This window comes from Procambarus clarkii, chromosome 60, assembly GCF_040958095.1.
Source record: "Procambarus clarkii isolate CNS0578487 chromosome 60, FALCON_Pclarkii_2.0, whole genome shotgun sequence".
Taxonomy (NCBI): Eukaryota; Metazoa; Arthropoda; class Malacostraca; order Decapoda; family Cambaridae; genus Procambarus; species Procambarus clarkii.
This window is the reverse complement of record NC_091209.1, coordinates 25,011,117-25,033,140: the sequence shown is the minus strand read 5'-3', so window position 1 is coordinate 25,033,140 and position 22,024 is coordinate 25,011,117. Positions and strand designations below refer to the sequence as shown.

The following is a 22,024-nucleotide window of genomic DNA, read 5'->3' as shown; positions in this document are numbered from 1 at the left end:
TCGCTCACTCATCAACTCGAAGTCGAGACAACTGGCTTCAACTGCCGACCCAAAGCAACACAGGCCCGATGGGGCCCAGGGACATTCACGAGGTAACGAGCAGCTAGACCCTTTTCGACCGCCAAAAACCCCGCGCCTGAATATCAGACCAAGACATATTTCCAAAGATGGCAGCAAGAGCCGTGAACTTACAGACTTCATGGGCACGGGGATAGACCGCAGGCTGGCTGGATTTGATAAAACCCTGCGAACAACCTGGGAGACCCGAACCCGCAAACAGGGAAGAAGGGAAACCGGATCAACCCAAAGTGCGTCCCCGGACACAGAAGCCGTGGCGCACAAATAACGGCGAAGCGCCGCAACCGGACACAAAGCATGATGCACCCCCGGCCGTACCAATGAAGCATCAACTACCCACAGACCCTTCCGGATCAGTGGGTAGTCAGCAGTCTCATTCTTCGCCAGAAAAGAAGGAGACGGCTGTAAGCGAACAAAACAATCTCCACGACCAAAAGAGCAGAAACCCCTGCGCCGGAGGAGAGCATAAAGCTCCCCGACCCAACCCCCAGAGGCTAATGCCAACAAGAAATGAGCCTTGGAGAAACATCCCGGACCGAAGGGGCCACAACGAAAGGAGGAGACGAAAGATAAGCGAGCACTCTGTCCAAAGACCAGGACGGCTCAGGCGGCGCATGAGCAGGCCGGAGGTGAAACAAAGCACGACAGCTTGCGAAACGGCGCAGACGTAACATCAACACCGAAGGCAAGCTGAAGCAGCTCCGCCAGTGGCACACGATACGAGGCAACAGTGTTAGGCATAAGATGACGGTCCTGAAACAACCAAGAGAGAAAGGACAAGACCACCCTAACAGACAACGAACTAACAAGACGAAGACGCAAAAAGAAACAAAAGGACCACCAGGAAACTTCATACTGCCGCTGAGAAGAAACCCTCGGGTGGGACACCCACAAGGAGCCCACCTGATCACCATAAAGATGATGATAGACTCGAGTCAAAAAACCCATACACGAAGACTCGAGTCAAAAAACCCATACACGAAGACTCGAGGAGAAGATCGAACCAGCCATGTGACGTACCGGCCCGATCTGCTGAAAGAGGTGGAGCCGCAGGAAAACCCTCGGGTTCGGATACCGAGCAAGCAGCACCTGAAACCAAGGCTGGGCCGGCCACCAAGGGGCCAGAAGGACAACTCTTCCCTGGTAAGTCTCCAAGCGAGTCAGGACCTGGAGTAACAGCCGAACCGGGGGAAATAGGTACAGGAACCCCTACCTCGACCAGTCCAGCCGAAAGGCATCGACTCCGACGGCCTCACAATCGGGGAAGGGCGCCACATACACCGGAAGGCGCCTCGACCATGCCGATGCAGAGAGGTCCACCTCGGGGCGCCCGAAGGTTTGGCAAAGCCAACGAAAGGAAGCATCGTCGACCGTCCACTCCATGGAGAGGGGAACGCAGCGAGACAGGCCGTCGGCCAAGACGTTGGACACTCCCTGTACGTGAACCGCCAAGAGAGCCAAACCCCGAGAACTCAGCAGATGAGTCACCCGAAGCGACCAACCCCAAAGAGACAAGGACCGCATCGAACCCCCGCGGTTCATGCAATGAACCACCGGAGAGCAGTCCAAACTCCCGCACCATGCTGTGAGCTCGACGGAAGGACGGACCCCAATGCCCCTTGCCGGCCTAGTGAGCACTGGTCACAAAGCCCCAGCCGAGAGATGACGCATCTGTGTACACATCGAGCGAGGGGCTCAGATAGGAGCCAAGGCACTGAACCTGGAAAAACCCGAAGAGGAAGCCAGCGATGCAGCAGCTGACGCAAGGCCCCTTGGGGTCAAACCCAGTGATTGCGAGAGGCAGAAGGGATGACCCCAAACGAACCAGAACAGCAGACCAAGCCAAACCCGACCCGGCGGGTAGACTACCATCGCGAAGTTCAGGCTCCCGCACAGCCCCTCGAGCAACCACTGGGTGACCCGAGGGCCAACCAAAAACAGATGAAGGCGGGACCGCAGCCGCAGGAGAGACTCCGGAGGGAGAGACAAGAAGCGGTCCGAGAGTCCTAAATGAGACCCAGCCAAGTCCGAACCCGAGAGGGGACCAGATGGGACTTCCTCCAGTTCACCAAGAACCCGAACCTGGCAAGCTGGGAAAGAACCAAATCCCTGGCTAGCAAGCAAGCCGACCGGCTGGGAGCCCAAACCAGCCAGTCGTCGAGGTAGGCCAACACCCGAATACTAAGACACAAAAAGGCCACCACGACCCGCGTAAGGCACGTGAACACGCGAGGTGCCAGGTTCAACCCGAACGGGAGACAACGAAAGCGATAATTCAGATGCCCCACAACAAAACCGAGCCAGTCCCAGAACCTCGGATGAATCGGGACTTGCCAATAAGCGTCCCGGAGGTCAACGGACACAATCCAAGCGCCCGGCTCCAAGAGGAGCCGAACCCGAGACAGCATAGTCATCCAAAAGGAGGGGCAATGAATCCAGGGGTTCAGACAGGACAAGTCCAGAATGAACCGCAGGTCCATGCAGTCCTGTTTCGGGACTGGAAACAGACAGGAAACCCATCTGAGGGATGAAGTCGTTTCGACGACACCCATGCGAACCCACTCCAAGATGACCTGACAGAGCGCAGGAAAAGAAACCTGCCCTGCCAGCCTCGACCCCCCCCAAAGGTGGGGCTACCCAACGCCACCGCAGGCCGAACGACACGACCCAAAACGCCCACGAATCGTGGGACCAGGCGGAGCGAACAGCGCAAGCCTCCCCCCCATTGCCCCGTCAATGGAGCAAACCGCGAAAGGGCTGGCGCCCCTTTCCCGCCCCTTAATCCAGGAACGGATTATTTCATTTCCCATTATTTCTTATAGGGAAATTAGCTTCGGATTACGAGTATTCGGAATACGAGCTGTCTCCAGAAACAGATTAAACTCTTAAACCAAGGTACCACTGTGTATATGTGTGTGTAATTACCTTAGTGTTTTTTTTGTGTTTTTGTTTTTTAACCTAGGTGTAGGTACAGGATGAGAGCTACGCTCGTGGTGTCCCGTCTTCCTAACACTCTTTGTCATATAACGCTTTGAAACTACTGACGGTCTTGGCCTCCACCACCACCTCACCTAACTTGTTTCAATCGTCTACCACTCTGTTTGGGAAAGTGAATTTTCTTATATTTCTTCGGCATCTGTGTTTAGCTAGTTTATATCTATGACCTCTTGATCTTGAAGTTCCAGGTCTCAGGAAATCTTCCCTATTGATTTTATCAATTCTTGTTACTATTTTGTACGTAGTGATCATATCACCTCTTTTTCTACTGTCTTCTATTTTTGGCATATTTAATGCCTCTAACCTCTCCTCATAGCTCTTGCCCTTTAGTTCTGGGAGCCACTTAGTAGCATGTCTTTGCACCTTTTCCAGTTTGTTGATGTGCTTCTTAAGATATGGGCACCACACAACCACTGCATATTCTAGCTTTGGCCTAACAAAAGTCATGAACAATTTCTTTAGTATATCGCCATCCATGTATTTAAAAGCAATTCTTAAGTTAGAAAGCGTGGCATAGGCTCCTCGCACAACGTTCTTTATGTGGTCCTCAGGTGATAGTTTTCTATCTAGAACCACCCCTAGATCTCTTTCTTTATCAGAATTCTTTAAAGATTTCTCACATAATATATAGGTTACGTGGGGTCTATGTTCTCCTATTCCACATTCCTTAACCCTTTAACTGAGCAGCCTATAAATATGACACCCCCCAGAGAGCAGGAAATAAATTATCTTGAAAAAATTCTTTTCTTTTTTTAAAATGTCAAAAACCCTTCCACCAGTATGGGTATGTCAAAAAAATTTTGAACTTGTACTTACTTTGGCTGCTATAGGGTCCGTAAGTTGGCACGTGACGTCACCATTCCCCATTCGCCAGTGCAGTAAGCTCCCAGGGGCGGTGGGGCGCCCGGGGCGGGGCGCGCGAGTTGCCGCGAATATATTTTCGTTCATTTTTTGCGCACAGTTCCAAATGCATTTTATTTGTTTTTACGTGCTAATCCTTTGTATAATGAACACGTACACTATATTACAGCAGTAAAACATCCGTACTGTCTGAGGACACTGTTACGTGCATGACACTTGTGTACACATATGTTGCACATATTTACTATGTATCATGCTAATTTATGTATATATACAATCTATTTACAGACTGTACACTGTCACACACTATATACATTCACCATCAACACATTCAGAACACCGCGAGTGTGAGCAGCCACACCCAGCCAGCCCTCCCTCACTCCAACGTCTTACTCGCCAACATTGCTCCTCCCACCATACTGTTATTGTATTTATTACACTATATACACATATTATATATACCTATCTACATTTTTATTTACCAGAACTATGCAAGTGAGCCGGTATTGTGTCCAAACAATACAGTGGCCACCATACACTGCATGACAAATCACACAGCAGACAGCAGACGAAGCCACGATTACGACGTCACCTCCCTCACCAAAATAGCTCCTCACAACATACTCCTGGTGCTGTTATTACACTATTCACACACACTATATATACCCATGTACATGTGTGTTCCCCATAGCGAACCACGAAGCTAGTATGGTGAGCAAAACAAAAGTTACTGCCACACAGTGAGGCTACCTCAATTCTCTCCCTTCCTCCCTCACCAAAATTCCTCCTTCCTACGCACAATGCTAATTATAACCACAATCCTGGTCACTAATTCCTGTAAATGAATAATTGACCACAAGTTTATTTTGAAAAGGAACCTAAAAAGTCGTTTGAAGATTCCTAGATGGACGAAATAATGCTGTGGTGCTGTGGCTAGCGCTGTGAACATCACGAACAGCATTGAATCACTGATATTTGAACATTGTACCCAGTCATTATCACACTCGGGCTCTTCTATAATACTATCATGGCTAAATAAAACAGATTATATATATATTTTGACAATATTAGGCGATGCTGTGGTCACACGCTGAACAGCAGTGCTGTGCGCTCATGATGCGAGCGCCAGCCTTGGTTGCTCACTCACTACTGAGGCTCTGACACCCGGCAATGTGGACCATGATTTTTTTTAAAGATGGCGTCTGTTTACAAGAGCCCTGAGGAAGCTGATGTGAACCCCATGTAGCCGCGGGAGTTTTGAATGGCACGTGAAAAATAAAAACACCCGGAAGCGCGTTGCGCACCCGAAGTCTGGGCCTGCAGGCACGTTGCACAGTTAAAGGGTTAACATGGCATTTATTAACATTAAATTCCATTTGCAAATGTGGTGCTCCATATACTTATTTTGTCCAGGTAATCTTGAAGGTCATGACAATCATCTAAGTTTCTTATTCTTCCTATTATCTTAGCATCATCAGCAAACATGTTCATATAATTTTGTATACCAACTGGTAGATCATTTATGTAGACAATAAACATCACTGGTGCAAGAACTGAACCCTGTGGTACCCCACATGTGACATTTCTCCAGTCCGATACATTGCCTCTGATTACTGCCCTCATTTTTCTATCAGTCAGGAAATTTTTCATCCATGTTAGAAGCTTACCTGTCACCCCTCCAATATTTTCCAGTTTCCAGCACAACCTCTTATGTGGAACTCTGTCGTAACCTTTTTTAGGTCCAGATAGATATAGTCAACCCAACCATCTCTTTCCTGTAAAATCTCTGTGGCTCGATCATAGAAACTGAGTAAATTCGATGCACAGGATCTTCCAGACTGAAAACCATACTGTCTGTCTGATATTATATGATTTCTCTCCAGGTGTTCTACCCATTTAGTTTTAATTATTTTTTCCAATATTTTGACTATTACACTTGTCAAGGATACTGGTCTATAATTAAGGGGGGTCTTCCCTGCTTCCACTTTTGTAGATTGGAACTATGTTAGCCTTTTTCCACACAACAGCTACAACTCCTGTAAACAGGGATGCCTGAAAAATCAGTTGAAGTGAAATACTGAGCTCAGGTGCACATTCTCTCAGAACCATGGTGAAACTCCATCTGGACCAACTGCTTTGTTCTTATTTAGCTCCTTGAGTATTTTTTTCCACTTCGTCTCTAGACACCTTTATGTGCTCTATGTTGTTCTCTGGAATTCTTATTGGATCTGGTTCCCTGAAGATTTCATTTTGTACAAACACACTTTCGAACTTTTCGTTTAATGTTTCACACATTTCCTTTTCATTTTCCGTGAATCTATTTCCCATTTTCAACCTCTGAATATTATCCTTTACCTGCAATTTGTTGTTTATGAATTTATAGAATAGACCTGGTTTTGTTTTACATTTGTCTGCAATCCCTTTTTCAAAATTTCTTTCTGCCTCTCTCCTCACTGCCGTGTAGTTGTTTCTCGCATCTTTGTATCGCTGGTATGTTTGAGGGTTTGGCCTCTTCCTGTATTGATTCCATTTTTGTGTCTTTTGGTCTCTGGCCCTCTCGCAATTTCTGTTTAACCAGTCCTGTTTCCTAGTTCTGCATCTCTGTTTTGGTATAAATTTTTTTGTGCCTTTATCATATATTTCACAAAACTTGACATACATCTCATTCACTTCCTTGCCTATCAACAAGTCTGTCCAATTATACTTACTAAAAAAATTTCTAAAGTTGCCATAATGTCCTCTCCTAAAGTCTGGTTTTTCAATTTCATCAACCTTCATATTTTCTTCCAGATTATAACACATTGCATACTTTATTCCCAAAAAGACATGGTCACTTTTACCCAAGGGAGGAAGGTACTGAATGTCAAATATTTCTTCCTCCTTCCTGGTGAATATCAAATCTAGCATGGAGGGAACGTCCCCTTCCTTCATCCTCGTAGCTTGTTTAACATGTTGATACAAGAATGTTTCCAGGATGAGGTCTACAAATTTACAGGTCAAAAAATCTTCTGTTTTAGCTTCATATGCTTCCCAGTCTATGGATTTCAAGTTGAAGTCGCTGACTATCAACAGTTTAGAACTATCGGTATCCGCTCTCGCTATGATCTCTCTCATTATTGTTATAAGACCTTCTCGTTTACTATCTAGCTCCTCCTTTCACCATGTGGTGCTTGGCGGTGGACTATATGCATTTATGATCAATAGTTTATCATCCTCATGGCAGATCTCTAGTGCTATTATGTCAACTTCTTGTGGATTGGCAGTCATTATTTCCTTCACCTTTAGGTGTTCTTTCACCAGCACAACAACGCCACCACCTTTCCTAATTTTTCTGTCCCGTCTCCAAATTGAGTAGCCTCTTGGGAATATGACCTCATTTAAAATAACATCTTCAAGTTTTGTCTCCGTGAGTGCAACAATGTCTGGTGTCTGCAGCTGTATTACATCACTTAACTCCAGTATCTTCGATCTTACTCCATCTATGTTGGTGTATGCAGTCTTCAGGAACTTGTTCCCCCTCTTATTTTTCACTCCTCCTCTCTCTAATGATTTTGTTGGTTTGCCTTTATGTACCACTTTACTGGTCTGCCTACCCCTATCACTTTCTAGAAAAAAAAAATTTATTTCTTCTTCATTCCTGCTCTCATTTAAACGTTTTGCCTCGGCGAGGTTGAGTTTCAGCTTCTCTCTATCTTCTTTTGAAAGATCTCGTCTTAACGACCACACTTTCCCATCCTCATCACTTTGTAATTTTCTAGCATTCCTTAGTACTTCTTCCATCTGTTTGGCACCATTTAGGGTGATCCTCAAAGGTCGGTCTTTCCCTTTTACATATCTGCCTATTCTCCTGTAGTCGCACACATTCTCTATGGTTGTAAGACCTTCCATGAGGCCAACAATTTTATCTACTACTTTTGCGTCTTCTACAGCTCTTTCTGACCTAGATGTTATCTCCTTTTCTTTGCAGCCAAAAATGATCAGGGACTTACTCCGATCAACTGTATTTTGCACCAACTTCGGGTTAGATGCCAATTCTTTTCTCACTTCCAGCCTAATGTTTGTTTTATCTTTGTTGCTGCAGTGTTTGACTTCCTTTACTGCTTCTTCAATTTTTTCCTTCTCCTTGGCCACTTGTGCATAGGTGAATTGCATATCTTTCTTGCACTCTTCTATTCCCTGTGTAACTTCCTCCCTCTGTGCTGACAAAAGCTGTTTCTCCTGTTGAATTTCCTTACCTAACCTATTGTAGTCATTTATGTTTAAATTTACTTTAACTTCTTCCAAAGCTATTTTTAAGAGTTTATTTTCTTCTTCCATGGCTTTGCAATTTGTTTCCAATTGATTCTTATCCTTGCGCAAGTCTTTCACTAAACCCTCAAGACTATTTAAATATTTATTATTTTATTTTTAAATGGTCATTACTTTCTTTCAATTTACTAATTATTTCTACATGAGAGGTCACTATATTATCTAATTTTACCAACTTGTTGTATAGACTGGTTATCTCAATGCTTTCTTCACTGAATGCAGCAAAATCAAGCTCTGTTTTGTATTTCCTCTTGCCGGCGGCCATCTTGAATGTTCTTCTCTGCACTGGAAACACTAGGGCAACTTTTTCTCATCCAATTTTTCACTTCCCTTGGCACATTCCTGTTATCTCACCTATTTTCAAAAGCACCATACCTTTATGTTCTCTGGGACACCACTCACTATCATCATCCTGTATTACAACACTTAGGATTGTTGAAATATGCTGGAGCTCCTCTTGTCTGCCTCTTGGGAAAGAACTTGGGATAAGTGTTGTACCTAGTAGCCAAAACGCAGTTCTTTGCCTACTATGCAGAGCCCAGTTTGCCTAATAAGCCAAGATTTCCGTAGTTTCAAAAATTTTCAAATTTTTTTCTTATGAAATGATAAAGCTATTTATTTCATTATGTATGAACCATTTTTTTTAAATTTCAGTTAAAACAAACGTAGATATATGACCGAACCTAACCAACCCTACCTAACTTATCTTACTCTAACCTAAACTAATGAAACTAAATCAATAATTCATGTTCTTAATGTAATATAATAATAATATTTAAAATAAACCAATTGGAAACAATTTATTGAAAATAAAGAAAATTACTCGGCCTATTAGGCAAATTGGGCCTTGCATATTAGGCCGAGAAGTGCGTTCTGGCTACTAGGTATGATATATATATACAGGGGTACCTCAGTTTAAGAGTTTAATCCGTTCCTGGAGACGGCTCGTATTCCGAAAACTCGTATTCCGAAGCTAATTTCCCCATAAGAAATAATGGGAAATGAATTAATCCGTTCCTGACTACCCCAAAAACCCCACATCAAACTAAATTTTTATACCTAATTCATCTAAATAAACCTACAAAACCATGTTAAAGCTATTACTTGCCTTGCTGTTGAATGCTGTAGGCGTATGAAAGATGGTGAGGAGGGGGGAGGAGGAGAGGAGTTACTGTTTGGAAGGGGAGTCCCCTTCCATTATCACATCAGGCAGTGAGGACTTCACTGGTGAGCACACACTGGCACATTTTGCCTGCATACCACTAGGACTTGTTTGTCTTACTAAGAATCTGTCTAAAGACACTTGTTTTTCCCTACATTTTAACACTTGTCTGTAGCAAGACATCACATTGTCATTTAAAAGGCCAATGCAACGGCCTGCTACAGCTTTATCTAGGTGAGTTTTTTCAACAAAACTTTGCAGTTCTTCCCATACTTCACACATTTTCTTAATCAAGAAGGGACATCCTCTACTGCCTCTACTCACAGCTATTTTCTTAGGTTGAACCTTATCAATGGCTTTCTTGAGACCCATGGCGAGATATATAATAACAACTTTTATGCTCAAATGGCCAAAAAACCAGCGTTGAATGTAATGAAACGCCATTTTCTGGGTGAGTCCCGGAGGCTCCCCGGAGCTATCCCAGGCCGATATGCTAATGTCAGACTTTGGCATCAGTCATGTGTTTGGAGTTCTTAGGCCTACCGGGGACCACGGCCAGAACCGGGCCCCCTCAGAGAGGCAAGGGGAGCAATGGCCTATAGAAGCCCCCGTGTAGTTGGAAGCATTCTATGTCTGCCATCGACCGGAACAGGCACCCAGAAAGGTAAGCGCCCCAAAACAAACCCCTATTCTGGTTAAAATTGCTACCTAATACCGAACTAGTGGATAGAACTCCCCAACCGAAAACAAGCAAATTAGTGTGACGTCACACACTGCCGCGCCGCTGTCTGCGCAGCTCCCCCCTCCCCGGGAGGGGGAAGGGGAAGCCCCAGACCCCCCGCGCCGGCTACCCACACCTCAGTTCTTGAGGCTGGATGTCAAAAACGCGAAAAACCGCCGACCGGAGGGAGGGAGGGATGCCGGGGAGCCTCCGGGACTCACCCAGAAAATGGCGTTTCATTACATTCAACGCTGGTTTTCTGGGGGGAGCCCCGTCGGCTCCCCGGAGCTAACTACCCACAGACAGAAAAAGAGGGACTTACCCGGGAGGCGGTCGTCGCTCACCCCTCAACTCGAAGCCGAGACAACTGGCTGCAACCGCCGACCCAAAGCAACACAGGCCCGACGAGGGCCAGGGACATTCACAAGGTAACGAGCAGCCAGGACCCTGTTCGACCGCCAAAATCCCCGCGCCCGAATATCAGACCAAGACATATTCCCAAAGACGGCAGCAAGAGCCGCGAACTTACGAACGTCATGGGCACGGGGATAGACCGCAGGCTGGCTAGACCTAATAACCCTGCGGACGACCTGAGAGACCCGAACCCGCGAACAGGGAAGAAGGGAAACCGGATCAACCCACAGCGCGTCCCCGGACACAGAAGCTGTGGCGCGCAAATAACGGCGAAGCGCCGCAACCGGACACAAAACATGATGCACCCCCGGCCTGACCAACCAAGCATCAACCACCCATGGACCCCTCCGGAACGCAGCAGTCTCAATCTTCGCCAGAAAAGAAGGAGACGGCTGCAAACGAACAAAACTATCACCACGACCAAAAGAGCAGAAACCCCTGCGCCGGAGGAGAGCATGAAGCTCCCCTACCCGACCCCCAGAGGCCAAAGCCAACAAGAAAAGTGCCTTGGAAAAACAATCCTGGACCGAAGGGGCCACAACGAAACGAGGAGATGAAAGGAAAGCGAGCACTCTGTCCAAAGACCAGGACGGCTCAGGCGACGCATGAGCAGGCCGGAGGTGAAACAATGCACGAGACAGCTTGCGAAACGGCGCAGACGTAACATCGATACCGAAAGCAAGCTGAAGCGGCTCCGCCAGCGCCGCACGATACGAAGCGACAGTGTTAGGCATAAGATGACGGTCCTGAAACAACCACGAGAGGAAGGACAAGACCACCCGAACAGACAAGGAGCTAACACGACGAAGACGCAAAAAGAAACGGAAGGACCGCCAGGAAACTTCATACTGCCGCCGAGAAGAAGCCCTCAGGTGGGACACCAACAAGGAGGCCACCTGATCACCATAGAGATGATGATAGACTCGAGTCAAAAAAACCATACGCGAAGACTCGAGGAGAAGATCGAACCAGCTACGTGACGTACCGGCCCAATCTGCTGAAAGAGGCGGAGCCGCGGGAAAACCCTCGGGTTCGGACACCGAGCAACCAGCGCCTGAAACCAAGGCTGGGCCGGCCACCAAGGGGCCAGAAGGACAACTCTCCCCTGGTAAGTCTCTAAGCGAGTCAGGACCTGGAGCAACAGCCGAACTGGGGGAAAGAGGTACAGGAACCCCCACCTCGACCAGTCGAGCCGAAAGGCATCGACCCCGACGGCCTCGCAATCGGGGAAGGGCGCCGCATAAACGGGAAGACGCCGCGACCACGCCGACGCGAAGAGGTCCACCTCGGGGCGCCCGAACGTCTGGCAAAGCCAACGGAAGGACTCGTCGTCGACCGTCCACTCCGTGGAGAGGGGAACGAAGCGAGACAGGGCGTCGGCCAAGACGTTGGACACGCCCCGTACGTGAACCGCCAGGAGAGCCAAACCCCGAGAACTCAGCAGACGAGTCACCCGAAGCGACCAACCCCAAAGAGACAAGGACCGCATCGAACCCCCGCGGTTCAGGCAATGAACCACCGGAGAGCAGTCCGAATGGAGCCGAATCGTCGATCCGCGGGCCACCCGAATCCTCCCCAGAGCAAACCACACTGCCGCGAACTCCCGCACCGTACTGTGAGCTCGACGGAAGGACGGATCCCAACGCCCCTGGCCGGCCTGGTGAGCACTGGTCACAAAACCCCAGCCGAGAGACGACGCATCCGTGTACACATCGAGCGAGGGCTCGGGTAGGCGCCAAGGCACTGAACCCCGAAAAACCCGAAGAGGAAGTCGGTGACGCAGCAACCGACGCAAGTCCCCCGGGGGTCGAACTCTGCGATCGCGAGAGAGGCGGAAGGGGGAACCCCGAAGGAACCAGAACAGCCGTCGAAGCCAAACCCGACCCAGCGGGTAGACCACCATCGCGAAGTTCAGGCTCCCGCACAGCCCCTCGAGCAACCGCCGGGTGACCCGAGGGCCCTCCAGAAACAGACGAAGGCGGGACCGCAGCCGCAGGAGAGACTCCGGAGGGAGAGACAAGGAGGCGGTCCGAGAGTCCCACACGAGACCCAGCCAAGTCCGAACCTGAGAGGGAACCAGATGGGACTTCCTCCAGTTCACCAAGAACCCGAACCCGGCGAGCTGGGAAAGAACCAAATCCCTGGCTAGCAAGCAAGCGGACTGGCTGGGAGCCCAAACCAGCCAGTCGTCGAGGTAGGCCAACACCCGAACACCTAGGAGACGCAAACGAGCCACCACAACCCGTGTAAGGCGTGTGAACACGCGAGGTGCCAGGTTCAACCCGAACGGGAGACAACGAAAGCGGTAACTCAGACGCCCCACTACAAAACCGAGCCAGTCCCTGAACCGCGGATGAACCGGGACATGCCAATAAGCGTCCCGGAGGTCCAGGGACACCATCCAAGCACCCGGCTCCAAGAGGAGCCGAACCTGAGACAGCGTAGTCATCCGAAAGGAGGGGCAATGAACCCAGGGGTTCAGACGGGACAAGTCCAGAATGAACCGCAGGTCCGCGCAGTCCCGTTTCGGAACCGGAAACAGACGGGAAACCCATCTGAGGGACGACGTCGTTTCGACGACGCCCAAGCGTACCCACTCCAAGACGACTCGACAGAGCGCAGGGGAAGAAGCCTGCCCCGCCAGCCCCGACCCCCCAAAGGGGGGAGGGGCCACCCAACGCCACCGCAGGCTGCGAGACACGACCCGAAAGGCCCACGAATCGTGGGACCAGGCGCGGGCGAACAGCGCAAGCCGCCCCCCCATCGCCCCGTCAAAGGGGCAAACCGCGAAAGGGCCGGCGACCCTTACGAGACCCAGAACCCCGCACAGCGCGAACACCGCGCCGACCAGACGAGGGAGGGTCCGCAGGAGGAGCCAACCCCAAACCTGACACCAGAGGCCTACCACGACGAGAGGAACCCCGTGCCCTGGCACGACCTTTCCGGGAAGACCCACCCCGGGACCCCCGGAAAACCAACAAGTCCGACATCGGACGACAAGCCGCCGACGCAGCCTGAATAAACTGCGCCACGGCCGACTCCCCAAACAGGAGAGGACAAAAAGGTGAAGAACGCCTAAGAGCCAGAGCCCAAGCAGATTCCACGGAGGAACCCAGCACCGCCTGCCGACACGCGAGACGGGAAGCATAGAACAGGGAAACCGCATCCCGCAAAATCGGCGTGAACAGCTTCAACAAGGCAGCCGACGAACGCGCAGCCGAGGACAAGGTGCCGGACCCCGGGACGGACCCAAGCGTCCCCACATCCTCCACGAGCCAATCCGAAGACAGCTCCAGGAGGGAAAAGAACCGCAAGGCCGAACACAAAAGGCCCCGAGCGCGCAAGTCCTCCGCCACGAGCGCCGCCGAAAGGGAGGGAACCTGCACATGGAGCTGAATAACGCCCACATCGCGGGGAAGGGCAGGGGCAAACAAGCACTCATTCAGGTACTCAAGTTCACCCCCCAGGAAAACCTGAAGCACCGTGGAAGCTTCCCGCCACTCCAGCGTGCGGGAACGACAGAAGGAATGCCAGGAATCCAGACCAAACAAGGGGCAGTCTGCTAGCCAGGATGACTCCGGAACCTCGTAACGGAGCCAGAAAGGGAACGAAGTCCCAAACCTGAACGTGGACGGATCCATTTCCGAGGCATAATCCGGGTCACGCAGGAGGTAAGCTGCAAAGGCCGCTCGCACCACACCAGGTTGGATGCGATAAGCCGAAAACCTCCGGAAGGACGGAACCGACGTACCCGGGGGAACACGGAACCGTACCCGGGGAGGGGCCGACACCAAATCCAACTCGTACGCAGAGGGGGGGAAAGAAAACCCCACTCCTTGTAACAATAAGCCCCGCTCAGTGGGAAGAAAAACCCAGGCGGGGTCCAGCGGGGCCCAAGGCCCCCAAATCAGCCCCTCCCCAGCCTCGAGGTCCGTCACCACAGGACCCGAGGCCGAGTCCTCTCCCCAAGCCCCGACCCCACAAGACAAGGACGGAGCAGCCGGAAAAGCTGGAGGAAGGGGGGCCCACTGGTCAGACCCTGAAGCTTCGGCCGGGAGACAAGACTCGAATGCCTCTGCCGCCCCCCCGGAAGGGGCAACCCCCGAAGCTGCCCGAGTCTCGAGATCAAGTAACCCCTGCTCCGACCCCGAAACCCTCAGACGCTTCGGGGCCGGAAGCAGGGGCGGGGGACCAGAACGAACAGAAGGGGAAGGACGAGGAGGTGCGGACTGAACCAGGATCGAAGCGACCCCCACCCCCAAGTCCGGGTCTCGAAAAGCAAAGCGGGGCAGCCCCGGGGCATCCGGGGAAGCAACCAACCGAGCGCGTTGCAACAGACGAAACCTAGACTGCAACGCACGTGCCGCCTGTACCCGAATAGAATCATCAGAGGATTGGGTAAATTGAGTCACAAGCAAGCAGCAACACTCACAGGACTCAGGGTCGAAAGTATCACTGACCCAACAGGCAGCGTGGCAGAGGCAAAAACAATGAGGGTCACCCTGAGACAAGGGGACCGAGCAACCCTCAAACTCGCACACAGCGAGTGGGGACCCCGGGGTCACATCCATCGGACCCACGCGCCCCCTAGGGGATTCCCAGGGTCCTGAGCGTTTACTTTAAGAGGACTCGCGCTCAGGTAGTCCCAGGCAGGGTGCTGCAAACCGGCGCCCAAAACTACCAAGCAAACTTCTAAAGCTGAACCCCAGGGACGTGTACACTCACGGGGACCTAGCAGGGGGCGCCACCGAGGAGAACAGTGGAAGGGCAAAAACAAACTGAATAAAATGACAGAACCCCCCACCAGGCAAAAACAAAAAGAAAAACAAAACCCCGCAAGAGGACAGCGAACCCCAAGGAACAGAGCCGGCCGCGATGTCGGGAATTACAAGCTGAGCAGCACCCTGCGCCCCTACCAGTGCAAACTGCCTCTTACCTGCCGGTAACAAGGGAGAACAGAACACCCAAGAGCCCAACAGGCGGCCGAAAAACCGAAAGGTAAAACGGACCAGCAGAGGCAGACCCCGAGGAGCCTGTGGAAGGTGGCCCCAAGCCCCAAGGGCAGTACTTACAGGGCACCTAGGGAAGGCAGCCCTAGGCGCATGCAGCCCGAGTACTGAAGATAACTCCTGGCTCTCGCACCCACAAAACTAACACCACACTCAAAGCACAGTGCAGTAGCGACACCGGAGCCAGAGCACACGACCATCGCCTATATCATCAGCCTCAAGAACTGAGGTGTGGGTAGCCGGCGCGGGGGGTCTGGGGCTCCCCCTTCCCCCTCCCGGGGAGGGGGGAGCTGCGCAGACAGCGGCGCGGCAGTGTGTGACGTCACACTAATTTGCTTGTTTTCGGTTGGGGAGTTCTATCCACTAGTTCGGTATTAGGTAGCAATTTTAACCAGAATAGGGGTTTGTTTTGGGGCGCTTACCTTTCTGGGTGCCTGTTCCGGTCGATGGCAGACATAGAATGCTTCCAACTACACGGGGGCTTCTATAGGCCATTGCTCCCCTTGCCTCTCTGAGGGGGCCCGGTTCTGGCCGTGGTCCCCGGTAGGCCTAAGAACTCCATACACATGACTGATGCCAAAGTCTGACATTAGCATATCAGCCTGGGATAGCTCCGGGGAGCCGACGGGGCTCCCCCCAGAAAACCGACATAAAACTGTAAAACCTTGTGAAGAATTCAGGAGGGATAGTCACTGTGCGGGAGACAATGGTAAACTGAGGGGTGGAGTGGCAACGATCGCCGTACCACCACGCGCTAGGTCGGTCTGAACGCGTATCAACAAACTCGTGTTCCGAGGTAAGCCTCGCCTTCCGAGACACATTTTCCGAGGAAATCCGGCTCGTATTCCGAAAAACTCGCATACAGGGACACTCGTGTTCCGAGGTACCACTGTGTATATATGTATATGTATATGTATGTATATGTATATGTATGCATATGTATGTATATGTATATATATATATATATAATATATACATACATATATATATATATATACATTATATATATATATATATACATTATATATATATATATATATATATACATTATATATATAATATGTATATATATATATATATATATATATATATATATATATATATATATATATATATATATATATATATATAATATATAATATATGTGCTGCACAAACATAAGCTTTCAGCATAGAATTCAAAGGTCCAGAACAGTGAAAACAGATTAAACTCTTCTGAACTTTGGGAAGTGATACCAAGGCAAAATTGACCGATATACACTTTTTCCTTGCAGAGTGACATGGGACAGTGCAAGGATAAAAGTGGAGTGGCTTGGACTAGGGATACTGAAAGGTAGGTATAGTGCTGCCACCTGGTGATGGTAGCCCGGCAGGCCTACTTGCTGTTGGCAGTATTCCTCCTTTTGCAGGAATGGGTGATGCCAAACAAGGGTTTGGGAGGGTTTGAAACGGGTTTGAGTTTTCATGAATAAAATATCTGTTATACTGACCTAGATTTAATATTCTTCATTAAGTCCATAATCCTAAAGACACTACTGTACTGTACTTGAAAGATTTTCTGTGGTACTGTGTCCATAATGTCATCCTACTTGTGTTTAAATCTACCGAATTAACACAAATCTCGGTTCAGTAAGCAGGCAAATGTGATATCAACAAAGGTATCCTGGCAGGGATACATAGTTACATACAATATCACTAAATGATTTAGTCATAGGGTAAAATGTGCTAGCCAGAACTTACTCCAACAAATCTCTCCTTACAAACAGTGCAGACTAAATTCTTCGGCTTCCCACAGGAATCTGTGTCAGATTTCTTCTTTCTTCTCTTCTTGGTAATATGAACAGGGGTTGTTTCCATTTCCTGTGAATACAGATCAGGAAAGTTAATTTTGCATACAAGAGTATCAGTATTATTACATCAGTTCAAGGGTTTATTGAACTATATGTTTAACACATCTCTAACCCTGTCCATGGAGGACAGAAGAAAATGTATATATGCTGGTTAGCATTGTAAATGTGTGGCCACGTTTGTGGTAGAAAATAATAATAATAAAAAAATAAAAAAAAAATTACATCAGTAAAATGACAAAATGTTAATTGGGATGTCCACTACCCTGCTGAACCCTTATGCTGCTATGGGCCTAATGGCCTTCAACACTGCTAAGCGCAAAAACAAAAAATTAAAAAAAAAAAAATTGTCTTAAAAGTGTTCACTTATGTTCCCAGAGTACAGGAAAAAAATTAATTGTACTTACCAATAAGGTAAATGAGCCGAGAAGTTGGTAGAGCGTGGTGCGTCCCCAAGGCGTCGCGGCATTCAAGCCTCCTGAGTTGCCGCAAATTTATTTTTGCGGCATCATTTACATTATCTACACCATATTTTACAACCATTTTTTGTCACTGACATTGTTCAATATATTGCTACCTGATGTATTATAATACAACTGTCATAAATTCAATACACACACATATTAGTGTCACAGATATGTGCAACAAAATAATGTATTTTTCAGGAAATATAAAATGTATTATGATTTTTCTTTCAATATATACACTCACTCATTTAATATGTCATTTAATATGTCATTTAATATGTAATATATGGTAACATAACGTTGCCCAAAACGCTATGCTTCCTAGTGGCTTTAGGTATTGTATGTATTAGCTCTATCTTTAAATTCCAACATTATGTTTGTAACTCATCTTCAATGTATGTACCTTTACCTGAATAAAAAATCTAAATCTAAATATATGTACATGTTTTTGCACCATTATTGGACATTTTGAAGTCTTGGAGAGTGTGTTACTCTTTGAAACAGTCGACATAGCACAAAGGGATGGCACACGCTGGACACAATGTTCGCACCAATTTACGTTTTTGTGGCCTTTTTTGTGTGGTCTTACACATAATGCACTCATGCTGGCCTACTGCACACGTTCCAGTTGGTCATAATTATTTTTATTTTGTGTACCTAAAAGGTTTCCCAGTAAGCAAGCCTAGGTGTGGGAGCATGGTGCAATACTTGGTTCTGAATGGGTCTTTGTATGCCAGGGATTTCTTTGCCAAACTTTATTAGTAATTGTATCACAACTTGAAAACTAAATGCATGGAAATGTGGTTTACTACCTATTTTCACATGATACATATTGTAACTGTTTAGCATTGTTACGTCAACAAGGTGGAAAAATATCCTATTGGTCCACTTCACTATTTTACGTATAAACTCGACTGCCCCTACCATCATATCACATTTATCCACCAAACGAATGTTTATGTTGCAGCCCATAACACAATCTGACTTATATATTATTTGTCTGGTGGTTCTGTTCACTTTGCCACTGTCCACCATTATACCAGTGTGAATAGTGGTCAACATATTCACTTCATGCCTGTCTTTCCATCACACAGAAAGCATTCCACCAGTTTTTCTTGGCTGGCAATCACATCACCTTGAGGTTACCTTGAAATGATTTCGGGGCTTAGCGTCCCTGTGACCCGGTCGTCAACCAGGCCTCCTGGTTGGTGGACTTGTCAGCCAAGCTGTTGGACGCAGATGCTCACAGCCTGACGTGAGAGTTATAGCCTGGTTGATCAGGTATCCTTTGAAGGTGCTTGTCAAGTTCTCTCTCGAACACTGTGAGGGTTGGCCAGTTATGCCCCTTATGTGTAGTGGAAGCATGTTGAACAGTCTTGGGCCTTTGATGTTGATAGAGTTCTCTCTCAGAGTACCTATTGCACCTACCTGAATAGCATTGTCAAACACTGACATTTCCCTTCGTTTTGCCTTTACTCTGTAACATATTCCACTTCTATTATCAAGCAAGAACCTAGTTAGCAAGGGGATTTGCATAATAGTTATCTGTGTATAATATGTGACCCTTGTTCAGACATGGTGCAAGCAGTGACTTCACCACACTACCTGAGAAGCCATGTTTTTCATTACCAGGAATGTCTACATTTGTACCTGAATACATTATCATGTGTAACACCATTCCTGATTCAGTGTTACAGAGTACAAAGAATTTCAATCCAAATCTATGGCGTTTGGAGGGAATATACTGCTTGAAGGCAGCACGTCCTTTGAAAAGGACAAGGGATTCATCAATCACAAGCTTCTGAGCTAGTACGTAGCAATCTCTGAACTTTCCAATAAGTTGATTCAGAACGTGCCTCACCCTACAAAGCCTATCATCCTGTGTCTCGTCTTCATTACTTGCAAAATGAAGACATCTGAGGAGTATCAAAAGTATGTCTCGAGACATATATTTCCCATACAATGGTGTTGGAACAGTCTGGTGTTTGCTCCAATAATGGTTGATTATGTGTAATTGACACAATGTTTTGAACACTCATGTGGCAACACAATTGCCACATGAGTTTGGTTGATAAATGTGAGATGATGGTGGACACTGTCAAGTGTGTACGGAAAACATTGAGGTGGATGAAAAAAATGTTTTTCCATCTCCGGCTCCAAGGGAAGCCGATCGGCCGAGCGGACAGCATGCTGGACTTGTGATCCTGTGGTCCCGGGTTCGATCCCAGGCACCGGCAAGAAACAATGGGCAGAGTTTCTTCCACCCTATGCTCCTGTTACCTAGCAGTAAAATAGGTACCTGGGTGTTAGTCAGCTGTCACGGGCTGCTTCCTGGGGGTGGAGGCCTGGTCGAGGACCGGGCCGCGGGGACACTAAAGCCCCGAAATCATCTCAAGATAACCTCAAGAGATAGATCTTGTTGATGTAACCATACTGAACAGTTTCAATATGTATCTGGTGAAAACAGGTCATAAACCAACTTTCCGTACATTTAGTTTTACAGTTGTGACATAGTAACAAAGTTTGGCAAAGACATTCCAGGCATACAAAGACTCATTCAGAACCCAGTATTGCACCATGATGCTACACCCAGGCTCACTTACATGGAGGCCTTTCAAGTACACATACTAAAATATCTACCACCAATTGGAAAGCGTGCAATAGGCCAGCGTGCGTGCATAGTTTGTAAACCCACACAAATGAGACCACAGAAACGTAAACTGGTGCAAACATGGTGTGAAGCATGTGCTGTCCCTTGGTGTGCTGTCAACTGCTTTAATGACTACCACTGTGTCAATGACCTCTGAATGTCCAATATTGGTGCAAAAAACCAGCGTTGAATGTAATGCAACGCCATTTTCTGGGTGTGATCCGGAGGCTCCAAGGAGCTATACCAGGCTGATATGCTAATGTCAGACTTTGGCATCAGTCACGTATATGGAGTTCTTAGGGCCTACCGGGGACCACGGCCAAAACCTGGCCCCCTCAGAGAGGAAAGGGGAGCAATGGCCTATAGAAACCCCGTGTGGTTGGAAGCATTCTACGGCTGCCATCGACCGAGTCAAACATCCAGAAAGGTAAGCATCCCAAAACAAACCCCTATTCTGGTGAAAATTGTTACGAAAAGCCGAACTAGTGGATAGAACTCCCCAACAGAAAACAAGCAAACAAGTATGATGTCACATGTCACCGCGCCGCTGTCTGCGCCGCTCCCCCCCTCCCCGAGAGGGGGAAGGGGGAACCCCAGACCTCTCATGCCGGCTATCCACCCATCAGTTCTGAGGCTGGATGTCAAACACGCAAAAAAAACGCCGACCGGAGGGAGGGAGGGTTGCCGGAGAGCCTCCGGGTCACACCCAGAAAATGGCGTTTCATTACATTCAACGCTGGTTTTTTGGGGGGAGCCCTGTCGGCTCCCTGGAGCTAACTACCCACAGAGGAAAGTCAAAGGGACGGATCCGGGAGGAGAACGGAAACACCCCTCAATGGAAAGCAAGACAACTGGCTGCAACCGCCAACCCAAGGCGACACAGGCCCGAACGAGCCCAGGAACGACACGAGACAACGAGCAGCCAGGCACCTGTACGACTGCCAAAGAGCCCCATGTCCGAAGTCAGCAAGGACACGCCGCCAAGACGGCAGCATGAGCAGTGAAACCACGAACGCCACGGGCACAGGCAAAGAACACAGGCTGGCTAGCCGCAACAACACGGCGGATGACCCGGGACACCTCCCACAAACAGGGAAGAACGGAACAGGAGTAACCCAAAGCGCACCCAGGACACAGAAACCGTGGTGCACAAATAACAGCGGAGGGCCTCAACTGAACACGAAACACAACACACCCCCAGCCCGACCAACCAAGCACCAACAAACCAAGGACCCCCCCCCCCCGGAATGCAGCAGCCTCACCCCGTGCCAGAAAAGAGAGACGGCTGCAACCGAACAAACCAAACACCATGACCGAAGGAGAGCAAGAAGCTCAGCGACCCAAGCCCTAGAGGCAAACGCCAACAGGAAAAGAGCCGTCAAAACAAACCCGAACTGAAGGGGCCACCACCAACCGAGGAGAAGAAAGAGCACGCTGTCCAGAGACCAGGACAACCCAAGCGGCGCAAGAACAGACCGGAGGTGAAACAACGCATGAGACAGCCTACGAAC

The 22,024-nt window shown here is 48.7% G+C and overlaps 1 protein-coding gene across 3 annotated transcripts in view; it reads right to left on the bottom strand.

Moving 5' to 3' along the window:
* The window catches only part of LOC138353996 (uncharacterized), a 117,971-nt gene that overhangs the window by 47,678 nt on the left and 48,269 nt on the right, over positions 1 to 22,024 (bottom strand). For all 3 annotated transcript variants that reach the window (XM_069307702.1, XM_069307704.1, XM_069307703.1), the window contains one exon: positions 17,290 to 17,409. In XM_069307702.1, coding sequence (XP_069163803.1) covers positions 17,290 to 17,409 — 120 coding nt within the window. The remainder of the gene's footprint in view (positions 1 to 17,289; positions 17,410 to 22,024) is intronic.